Source organism: Pelophylax lessonae, assembly GCF_965119305.1.
Source record: "Pelophylax lessonae genome assembly, chromosome: 9".
NCBI lineage: Eukaryota > Metazoa > Chordata > Amphibia > Anura > Ranidae > Pelophylax > Pelophylax lessonae.
Genome location: NC_138776.1, coordinates 53,121,623 through 53,133,702, shown reverse-complemented (window position 1 = coordinate 53,133,702; position 12,080 = coordinate 53,121,623). Strand labels below are relative to the sequence as shown.

The 12,080-nt window shown below is 46.6% G+C and overlaps 1 protein-coding gene across 1 annotated transcript in view; it reads left to right on the top strand.

Annotated features, from left to right (window-relative positions):
* Positions 1-12,080, top strand: part of ABLIM1 (actin binding LIM protein 1) — a 415,530-nt gene that overhangs the window by 268,907 nt on the left and 134,543 nt on the right. Inside the window, exon 7 of the mRNA XM_082267949.1 lies at positions 11,774-11,861. Coding sequence (XP_082124075.1) covers positions 11,774-11,861 — 88 coding nt within the window. The remainder of the gene's footprint in view (positions 1-11,773; positions 11,862-12,080) is intronic.

Below are 12,080 nucleotides of genomic sequence, written 5' to 3'. Positions count from 1 at the left end.
GAGACTACAGGCATGCAACAAGAGAAGATCAGAGACTACAGGCATGCAACAAGAGAAGATCAGAGACTACAGGCATGCTACAAGAGAAGATCAGAGACTACAGGCATGCTACAAGAGAAGATCAGAGACTACAGGCATGCTACAAGAGAAGATCAGAGACTACAGGCATGATACAAGGAAAGATTGGAGACTACAGGCATGCTACAAGAGAAGATCAGAGACTACAGGCATTCTACAAGGGAAGATTGGAGACTACAGGCATGCTACAAGAGAAGATCAGAGACTACAGGCATTCTACAAGAGAAGATCATAAAAAAGACAAGAGACAGACAGCCCAGTAAAAAATAGGAAAACTGTAAAAGAAACACCCCAAACCATGTAACTACTAGAAGCCATTCTACAGAATATTTTTCTTTTTTGCTTAGCGGAGCACCAAAACACAGAATACTGTCTGCAGGGGTCCCAAGGGCTAAAGGGCCACATGTGCTCTTGCGGGCTCCATGGTCTGCGGATTGCATCTCCAGGCTGTTCCTGAACTGGGACCGTGTGGTTTACAAGGTGATAATGACATTGAGGCCTCATTAGATGTCATTAATTGAGCGGAATTGCAGCTCATGTCCGGACCCCTGACCTTCACCTTTCACCTTTCCTTAAATATTTGCCAAATGTACTCTATTGGATTCCTGCTAATAAACCCCCTTAAAAAAATTAAAGTGTTACTAAAGCCAGGAAGAGAGGAGAAAACCACAAGCGCCTAGTAAGTATAGCAGTAAAAACTACTGTAGATGAAAATTACTCACAAATGTGGATAAAGACAGGTATATATATAGATAGTACACCCTGGTTAATACCAGGGGCTTCTTGGGTCCGCTGGAGGCTGTGGCTCGTCCAACTGGGGCCCATGACGTCACTTCCTGGTTAAGGCGTGACGGATTAACGGGGACGCGTTGCGGAGCATTCCATACCAAGGCATACCAAAGCCCCTTGTCCCCATCTTGATGGGGAAAAGGGCCTCTTCCCGACAACCCTGGACTGTGGTTGTCTGGGCCTGCAGGTGGGGGACTTATTAGAATCTGGAAGCCCCCTTTAACAAGGGGGTCCCCAGATCCCAGCCCCCCCTTTAAATGAATGGGCATCGGGTACATCGTACCCCCACCCATTCACCAAAAAAGTGTAAAATAAGTAAAAACCACAAAACACAGTTTTGACAAGTCCTTTAATGAAGTGGTTGTAAACCCACTTTGATGACTTTTACCTATAGGTAAGCCTATATATAGGTGCTGTAAATATCTCCTAAACTTGCACCGTTTAGGAGATATTTTCATTGCATGCAGCTGATGATGTCATCGGCGCATGCGCTCTGAAGAAACATCCGCCCATGCCGTTTCTTCAGAGCCCTGTGCCGTGACTGGCGGGTCCCGCGCGCATACACGGGAATGACGTCACGTGGCTCCGGCCAGTAATACAGCCGGAGTCCACAGACCCGGAAGGAAGACGGGTGAAGATGGATGCAGCCGGGACAACACAGGCTTCGTTGCAGGTAAGTGTCACATAATGTGCTAGTATGCAGCTTCCGTGATTGAAAGAACTGAGATCCAATGAATGAAAGGGGTGGGCCAGGGACAGTCAGACTGGGGAGGAAAGGGCTAGATGATGCTGGACGTTCTCCAGCCAGGAAATGAGGTGGGTCTTTCCTGACTTGCTACAGCTTCTAATATACACTCTGAGGAGCTCACAGTGTGCAGTGAAATCAGAGTAAGCCATTTCAGCACAGGGGAGGCAAGACTGAGGGGAAGGCCGGAGTTCAGTTTTAATTCTTGTTCGCAGCTGCGATTCCTCGGCGTGTTGAGGACTGTCACTGCATGCTGGGACTGTAGTTCTCCACCCAGCTCCAATGTCCTAGAAGAGAGTCTGGATGAAATTAGAGTGCAGGGAAAGGCCCGTTGTGGTCTTTCTAATCAATGTAATAGCGATTATTAAAACCACCCGGCGGAGTTGGGTCGGCTCCAGCAGCTGGGGAGCCTTCCATGTAATAATTAGCCAGAGCTGCTCATTGTGGAAGGCTCAGAATTGCTGACTTCACTTATAATTATCCGACAGACACGGCGATTTGTAATGCAGAGTGATGAAAGAAATAGTTCCGGTCCTCAGGGGGATGGCGCTCATGTAGACCGCGGCGCTGCAGGAGAGATCTCAGAACTGGATGGCGGTGGGGGTGGCTCTGTCTGCACTTCACTGGGTGTGGAAATGTAAAAACTGAAACAATTGTTGCTTTTTTAATCTTTAGAATGTATCCATGGCCAACTTTCTTTTTTTTTAACGTTTTAATGAATGATTAGAATAGCTGTCAGGTTTTTGCTCTCGCATTCAAAAAAATTTCCTCCACTTCCTTTTTTAGAGACATAACAGAAAGTAAGAAGTTTCCTCTTATTTGTCACTGGAACATACATGTCCCCAATGGAAGATTTCACCTCTATTTCTGTTCTGGTGACAACCTTAAAGTTTGCTATTTTTTGTGGATTGCTGCTCTCTCAGTTGATCAGTTGGTAAGATCCCTGTGCTGAGCTCCCAGGTCTGCACTCCTGCTGTGCCCATTATGGGGAGTTCCCACCATCCCTGCTCCAAGCTCGGGGGTCTGCACTGCACAGCTGCTGGACTATTATGAGAGCTCCCACCATCCCTGCACTCAGGGATTCTCAGCTCTCAGAGTTCCTAGTTCTGTACACCTGCTGTGCCCATTATGGGGAGTTCCCACCATCCCTGTGCTGAGCTCCCAGGTCTGTACACCTGCTGTGCCCATTATGGGGAGTTCCCACCATCCCTGCTCCAAGCTCGGGGGTCTGCACTGCACAGCTGCTGGACTATTATGAGAACTCCCACCATCCCTGCACTCAGGGATTCTCCGCTCTCAGAGTTCCTAGTTCTGTACACCTGCTGTGCCCATTATGAGGGGTTCCCACCATCTCTGTGGTGAGATCCCAGATCTACACACCTGTTTTGCCCATTGAGGGGTTCCCACCATTCCTGTACTGAGTTCCTGGCTCTGCACACCCACTGTGCCCATTATGAAGGGTTCCCACCATCTCTGTCCTGAGTTCCCAGTTCTGCACACCTGATTTGCCCATTATGAGGGGTTTCCATCATCCTTGTGCTGAGTTCCCCGGTCTGCACACCTGCTGTGCCCATTATTAGGGATTCCCACCATCCCTGTGCTGAGTTCCCCTGTCTGCACACATGCTGTGCCCATTGAGGGGTGCCCACCATCCCTGTACTGAGTTCCTGGCTCTGCACACCCGCTGTGCCCATTATGAGGGGTTCCCACCATCTTGGTCCTGAGTTCCCAGGTTTTTACACCTGATTTGTCCATTATGAGGGGTTCCTACCATCTCTGTGCTGAGTTCCCAGGTTTGCACACCTGCTGTGCCCATTATGAGGGGTGCCCACCATGCCTGTGCTGAGTTCCTGGTCTGTACACCTGCTGGCTGCTGTGGCCATTATGGGGGGTTTCCACCATCCCTGTGCTGAGTTCCCAGGTTTGCACACCTGCTCTGCCCATTATGAGGGGTTCCCACCATCCCTGTGGTGAGTTCCCAGATCTACACACCTGCTTTGGCCATTAAGGGGTGCCCAATATTCCTGTACTGAGTTCCTGGCTCTGCACACCTGCTGTGCCCATTATGAGGGGTGCCCACCATGCCTGTGCTGAGTTCCCAGGTCTGTACACCTGCTGTGCCCACTATGAGGGGTTCCCATCATCCCTGTGCTGCTTCTTGTATGTATCATCATGAAGATTTTTGGTAGAAGTGAGCCAACCACACAGGTAGCATACAGAACACCCCCAGTGTTGCCATGTAGCATATTTGGATTTCATGTAGGCATTAAAAAACAAGAGCAGCTGTGGACTGAACCGGAGGGGCGTTCCATCGACGGAGCCGTGCTGCTCAGCGGGGGATCAATCCACCGATCCCCGCTGAGCAGGCGGATGACAGCTCTGTCTCCGCTCTGCGTGCGTAGACGGAGGTGTCAGATCCCCGCTTTCCTCTATGCGGGAATCGGATGAGAACGGACTGCCTGTCCATTCGATCCGATCCGCCAGACCGATGGAGAATAGGGTTTCCATCGGTCCGGATTTGACAGACAGGATCGAATCGGATGTCAGAGGACATGTCTCCACTGACATCTGATGCCCCATAGAGATGCATGGGGAGTCCGTTCAGATCCACCTGAAAAACTGACAGGCGGATCTGAAAGGTCCGCTAATGTTATAGGGGCCTTACGTAAGTGGAGTTTCCATTTAAAGGCCCCTTTCCAGGCAGCCGATTTCACGTATTTACATTAGGATAAACTTCCTTCTCTTTGTCTGAGGAATTCTTCTGTTTCCGATTTCTAAGAGCGCTGACTCTCAGCCTGTGTTTCCCTCTGGAATGTCAATCATGAAGGCGATTATCTGCAGTAGGTGCCCCGCAGCCCCAGAACACCATGGAGAGTGTGTGACATATAAAGTCACGTCTTAAAGGAATTTTCCAGCTGCAGGTGACTTTAATTTACTGGCCTGCTCAGCTTTTCTCACACCTTAAGTCTCGGTTCACACTGCCATGCGATCCGATTCCAGTACGGACAAAAACAAGGGTCCTGTACCATTTTGGTGCGAATGTGATGCGATTTCAGCCATACAGTTTGTATGACTGAATTTGCATTGCACAGACATCAATGCGTCAATGTCATCAGTCTGCTGCAGGCAGGAGGAAGCATTTCCTTAGTCTCCACCCCAGACATTTACATTTTCTATAACTGGACCCAGAGTATCTATGTTCTAATTATCTAATTAGAACAAAATAATAATAAAAGCCTTGCGAGCTGATTTAAGTTTAAGTAGCAGTATTACATTTTCACTATTTAAAAAGGTTCTGTCGGGAAGTGTGGCACCTATTGGTTTTTATAATTATAATCTCCTATTTTCTCCCTTTTGATTTGTTAAAAAAGCCATTGAGAGTTTTGGTATTTCTGATAAGTGCAAAAAAAAAAACCAAAAAAAAAAAACCAGTTGATCCTGCCAGAAATCCTGTGAGCCGATAACTTCCTGTGCTGTCTGCTTGTGCTGACTGTGATTGGGTTTGGCTCGAGGTCTGAATTAGGTCTGGGTTTGGGTCGGGTTTGAAAAACGTACCTAAAGTTCAGGTACCAAATCCGATCCACATTGAAGTCAATAGAAGCCGAATGTTAAAATACAGCAATGGCCATTTTCTAGGATAATAGGCAAGAGATTGTCAAACAAATGGCATGAGGGGGCTGGACACTGTCCTGGGGGGCTTTCTAGAAGTGCGTCTGTTTTTATTATGGCTCCGTTTCCACTTTTGCGACTTGTCATGTGACGACACATAAAGTTGCATTACAAGTCACAGCCCATTGATTTCAATGGCACCTGTTCCAATTCATGTTACTTAAAGTTGCAGCAACTTTGAAAAGATGCCTGCACTCGTTTGATGTGACTTTTGATGCAACTTTGATCAAGAAAGTGTAAAGTCAGATCAAAGTCACACTCTAAAGTCGCACTGTAGGCATTAGCCGCGACCACATTGACCCATCACCTCGCCTTAGGTCCCATTTAGAGGTATTAAGCGTTTAGAGACCGAGTGGACTGGTTTGCCTTATTAGTACCATCGGACATTCAGGAACAGTCTCCGCTTCTTTTACACTTTCCTAGACTCAGGCATACCATTTATCTGGAATAGGGACTCTTTGGCCCACTTACAGTGAGGATCTCCATGGGATGCTGTTGGGGACTGGGTGACGCCTCTAACCCCACTCAGGCATGGGCTGTGCGGCAGAGGGAATCGCATCCTTTTTGTCCTCCCTTTTTAGTTTTGGTTTTTGGTTTTAACACACACTAGGAGTACTTCAGCTGGAATACCAATAACTCCGCCCCTGAAGAAAGGTTATTACCTGAAACGCGTGGGGTCTATCGGAGATCTGTTACCAAGCCATTCCATGCACTCCAACAATCACTTTTCTAAGCTGTGACAACATTGTATTTTGTTATGTATTCTATGTACATATTATGTCTATATGTATGTCATTGCAAATTTTGAAAACAAACTTTCTCATTTTTTTTTTTATATGATTCAATAAAATTATATTTTTATGATTAGCTGATGTTTGGTGGCCTTTAGGCTCAGTTCACACTATGGTGACACAACTCCTTACTACTTCGGGGGCGACTTGTGCATTACCATGCACCACGACTTTGGAGCGACTTGCAGGGACTTCACATAATGGAAGTCTATGGAAATCGCTCCGAGGTCGCCCCGAAGTAGTACAGGACCCTTTTTTAAAGTCCCACTTACCACAGGGGGTTGTCCTATTGATTGTTAAAAGTCGCACTCTAAATCACGTGACTTTGCACTTGCACTTTATATGAATATATTTTTGAATGGATGGATGAGTAGAGGTACTCTCTATTTAATCGCACGGGGGCCACAGAGTCCAACAACCACCGGGCCAGGGTTGTTGGGAAGAGGCCCTTGTTCTCATCAACACGGAGACAAAGTGATTTACCAGATGGGTCTGGTATAGAATTTGTATTGGACCTCACACTGTTTATTTTATTTGCATGGCGTCCCCCTGAAAATTCAGACCAAACATAAAGAATCTGGTATGATCTAGGGGGAAACCCCCACACTTTATTTTTTTGTCAGGGCTCAATTGTTTAGATGGCTGAGGATTATTGCCCATGTAAGTGAGTGGGGCCAAAGATGTCCCTGGTTGCTATGGACTCGGTGGTGCCTGCCCCAGCCAGCATCCTTGTCAACCATTGACAGTGGGAAGCTGTCATATACACTGATCAACCATAACATTATGACCACTTACAGGTAAAGGGAATATCTGGTTACAATGGCATCTGAAAATTGGTGGGATATATTAGGCAGCAAGTGAACATGTTGTCCATGAAGATGATGTGGTGAAAGCAGACAAAAAATGGGCATCGCAGTTTGTTGTGTATGTGAAGCCCATGGTGACCCTTGTCCACAGCCAAAAGCTTCTACAATAGTCACATAAACATCAGAACTGGACTACGGAGCAATGGAAGAAGGTGGCCTGGTCTGATAAATCATGTTTACTGTTACATCATGTTGATGGCCGGGTGTGTGCGTCACTTACCTGGGGAAGAGATGGCACCAGGATCTGGTATAAGAAGGCAAGTTGGCATAGGCAGTGTGATGCTTTGGGCAATGTTCTGCTGGGAATCCTTGGGTCCTGCCAATTTATATGGATGTTACTTTGGTGTTTTGGTGTCCATGTCTCAGTGGGTCAGGGCTGTTTTAGCAAAAGGGGGACCTACTCAATATTAGGTGGGTGGTCACAATGCTATGGCTGATCGATGAATGGGTAAATATTTGAGTGTTCTTCCACCAGAACAGCCAAAGTTCTGTCTGAACTTGTGTTTGGACCGAACCTTAAAGAGGAACTTCACCTGAAAAGGGAAGTTTTGCTTTATCTCCCCCTGTTTTCCCACTTTTGGGTGATTTTTTTTTTTTTTTTTCTTTTTTTTGTTTGTAAGCGAGCCGCTACCTAGTTTTTTCAGGTACCCGTTTCTAATTCCACTTGAATTGCCTAGGCCACACATGTCAAACACAAGGCCCGCGGGCTGAATTCGGCCCTCCTGGCCATTTCATGTGGCCCTCGCACCTCTCTTTCAGCTGTGGCAATACCCTGGTTTCTGCCTCCACCTTGACTCAGCAGTCAGCAGCAGAAAGGAGGACAGAACTCCTCCTCCAGGTCCTGCCCTATTCTGTACAGGTTCAGAGAAGCTTTTCTCTGCCCCCCCTCCCCATCTTAGACTTTGGCAGCAGGGAGAGGGACAGAACTCCTCCTACATTTCTTTCACCCCTCTGTACAGTGTGCAGCAACCCCCTCGTGTCCATCTTCCCTGGTCTCAGCATTCAGCAGACTCCAGTCTTCCTCTGGTCCTGCTCCAGACCATGCACTTTCTGCTTCGCCGCTCCACCCCTAGATTCTTCCTGACAGCAGCACAAGATAATGAGGGTGCACCATGATGTAAGGTAGATTGAGGGACTCTTGACTTCTAATGGTGAGGGGGCTCTTGACATCTGGTGTAAGGGGGGGGGGGAGCTCTGGACACCTAGTCTTACAGATACATCCGAGCAATCATAATGCTGATGCGGCCCGCAATACAATTGAGTTGACACACCTGGCCTAGCGATCACCCAATCCATCCGCAACCTTCTTGCATATGTCAAAGGTCCATTCACAAAGCTCAGCGCATGTGCAGAGAGGAGCCGGCTACGAAGCCTCAAGTAGCTGCTGACTTTTATTGTTTTTACAGACTGAAGATCCTCCTAAAGCTCATCACTAGCTATTGATTACATTGTTCCCAGCTCTATCTAGAGACTACAAAATACGTCCCCTCTTTGTTATGGTGATGAGGAGAGAGGGAGGTGTTCTGCATCCTTAGGGTGACAACCTTGGTCCTCCTTAGATACAGTGCAGTGAGTGTTGTCACCCTGGGACAAGAAGTGTGATACTGGCAGGACCACCAGGTGAAACTTTAGGGAAAATAGCCTGAAAACAGGAACCTAAGCTGGCCACACACCTTACACTCTGTACAATCTGGTTTAGGGTAACCACCAAGCCGAGACCAGTAACAAAGTGAAACTAAATCAGAGAGGAGCAAAGTAGTATTACTAAAATGAATAATTAAATGCATGTGTTAAATAAGCTTTTGGACAAGACTTTTAAAATGGAGTGGAGGGTTTACTTTAAGATCCCATTGAAAGTTTGACTTGGTTTCAAACTTGTGGCCAGTGTCCCATTGTTTCCTCTGTTAGTGCAGAGACACACAGTGGTGGCCCATTGTTTCCTCTGTTAGTGCAGAGACACACAGTGGTGGCCCATTGTTTCCTCTGTTAGTGCAGAGACACACAGTGGTGGCCCATTGTTTCCTCTGTTAGTGCAGAGACACACAGTGGTGGCCCATTGTTTCCTCTGTTAGTGCAGAGACACACAGTGGCTCCCAGCCTGGGTCTGCTTTCAGTTCAAGTTTGTAGGTGGGAGCTCTGATCTGTTATGCTGGGACTTGCAGTTCCATGGGGGATGGAAAGTTGCTGATCTTTGGATTAGCATGTTCCTCTCTGGGGTCGTGTGTGTGCGCAGACACAGGGTGGGGTTGGATGAAGATTGCCGAGCTCTGGATGTGATCCCGGCACCTTTGGGAATCGGCTCAGCAAGCCTCGAGTCTTGGAACGGAAAGAATTGTGTGTGTTGTAGTAATTACTTACACATTGTGCAGGTTGTGCAGGCTCGGGAAGTATAGTGCATTTTACAGGACAAACTGATGATTGGCTGAAAACCTTTTCGGGATATAGAGACATTAACAAAGGCCACAGACAATCATGGTATCAAACAAAACTCACATGTTTAGAGAGGAAAATATGAATTATTATTTGCATGTTAATCATCAATCTGCAGTAGCAGAAAGCTGTGATGTCATGTGATCATCCAGGGCCAGTGTAGTGAAAGCTGACAGTGTGATCATCCAGGGCCAGTGTAGTGAAAGCTGACTGTGTGATGTCATGTGATCATCCAGGACCACTGTAGTGAAAGCGGACCATGTGATGTCATGTGATCATCCAGGGCCAGTGTAGTGAAAGCTGACCGTGTGATGTCATGTAATCATCCAGGGCCAGTGTAGTGAAAGCTGACCGTGTGATGTCATGTGATCATCCAGGGCCAGTGTAGTGAAAGCTGACTGTGCGATGTCATGTGATCATCTAGAGCCAGCATATTAAAAGATGACAGTGTAATGTCATGCGATCATCCACAACCAATGTAGTGAAAGCTGACAGTGTGATGTCATGTGATCATCTAGAGCCAGTGTAGTGAATGCTGACTGTGTGATGTCATGTGATCACCGAGAGCCAGTGTAGTGCAGGCTGACAGTGTGATGTCATCTGATCTTTTTAGAGGAAATGTGTTATAAGCAGACAGTGTGATGTCATGTGATCACCCAGAGCAAATGTAATGAAAGCTGACAGTGTGATGTCAAGTGATCACCAAGAGCCAGTGTAATGAAAGCTGACATTGGCGATGTCATGTGATCATTCAGAGGCAATGTAGTAAAAGCAAGTCAAATTATTTCACGTAATCCAGGGTAAAAAGGCAGACAGTTTGATCATAATATTGGATATTATATTTGTGGTAATATAAAGCCAGCATGTTCCGGTGCGATGATCATGTCCCTCTCATCAGGGCTGCTTGTCTAGATTCATTGTCACTAAAAACACTAAATAAAAAAATACTAGAGTTCTATTTTAATGTGTCCCTGTCGTCCTTCTCCTTGAACCTTCTCCGCAGTAATCTGCAGTATATTAATCACTATTGATTTGAATGTGGTGTGTTTATTTGGTAGACGACCCCGCTGACCCTTTTATTATAATGGAGAAATGGCTCATATCTCACATGGTGGAAGGTGCGGTCTACAATAACAAGCTGACATTTTAGAATCCCCCTCCACCCTAATGCAATCAGATCCTGAAAATGAAACATGCCAAACATCCACATTTACTAAACGTGCGTCACCCACATCTGTTATCACATTATGGTACATTCACTTTGTAGGAAAGAGAGAGCAGTACGCTGCTCCAGGTGAGTACAATATCCACAAGGAGTGGGTGGGCTGGGTGCTAGCCCTGGCTCGCATCCATGGTAGTTGAAACAAAAATAAACTGTCTGCACAAAACAATGTTTGAGACTGTTCAAGTGACTGCCACCAGGACATAGACATGTGAGGAAAGGTTGACGCGTTTCACACTGACATCGTGCTTCCTCAAAACCAATTAGCTATTTTCAGTCTGCTCTGGTCTGTTCCTGAAATCTCCAGCTCCCCTGTATCAGAGCGAGGCTGCTGCAGGGGAGAGGAGAGAGCGCCATTAACGCCTGGGCCATGAGAGCCTCTGGATGACGTCATGAGTCCCCCGGATTTCCCTGCTGTTGTCGAGTCCTTAGTTAGGGGAGCCAGAGCTGCTGATTCACGTGAATGGACCCAGCCGCTGGTATGTGGTAGAATAAAAGCAGTGCCCCTTCGCACTGATACTTTTTTTTTTATTCTTTAAATTAACTAGTGACATTACATTAAGTTTTATTGGGTGCAGAACAGTGTGAGGCGGCAGATTGCGATGCACTGCGCTACTCTGATAAAAAAAAGTGGTGCATGCTGTCACTTTGCTGTAATGCAATGGTGTGAACTGGCCAGGTAGCGTAGAAGGCAAGGCATTTCTCCTTGTCTTGCAGTAGGACTGCACTGGAATAGCCGTCCAATGCCGTCTTACCACACCTGATGTGAATAGGTCCTTAAGGATTGTTAGGCTGCACTTTATAACATTTTTGTCTTTGGTTTCAATAATGCTTTTAACAACTGAATATAAGGTAGGCTAAGCTTCCGGAGGAGCCCTCTCTTCTATAGGAAGCCATTGGAGATTTCAGTTTTCCTGTCTTTATCCATTGCATGACATAATGGGTTTAGGGTGGACTGAATTTTTAACACCTTTGCTTCCAGATCTCTTTCTCTTGTTCCAATTTTTTTCCCTGGTTCTGTCACTGAATATTCTCTCATAGCAATGTAAAACTCTGAAGTCCTGCCTTAAAATGCAAACCAAGCTCAGATAATAGAAGTAAAGTAATGAATTCTCTTGCTGTATTCTGGTTGGGGTCCTGGTATGACATGTGCTGAGCGCCATCTCTGTATTTGTGTCCGCAGGCTGGGGACAAGCACTATCATCCGAGCTGTGCACGATGCAGCAGATGCCACCAGATGTTCACCGAAGGAGAGGAAATGTACCTGCAAGGTGAGGCACCCTGCTTTATCTGTATACTGATCGACTATTCTCTGATCTGCCTCCTAACGTACAGCTGACCCAATGTTCCTGATTAAACATCTTGCCTGGACACCACTAGAGCAAGGATTAGACAGTTCTATTTTATGAGGGGGATTGCACAGTTCATAATAGGATTGCTTCTTCTCTTCTCCTTCTCCTCCTTCTCCACCCCGGTTCTCTTCCCCTTTC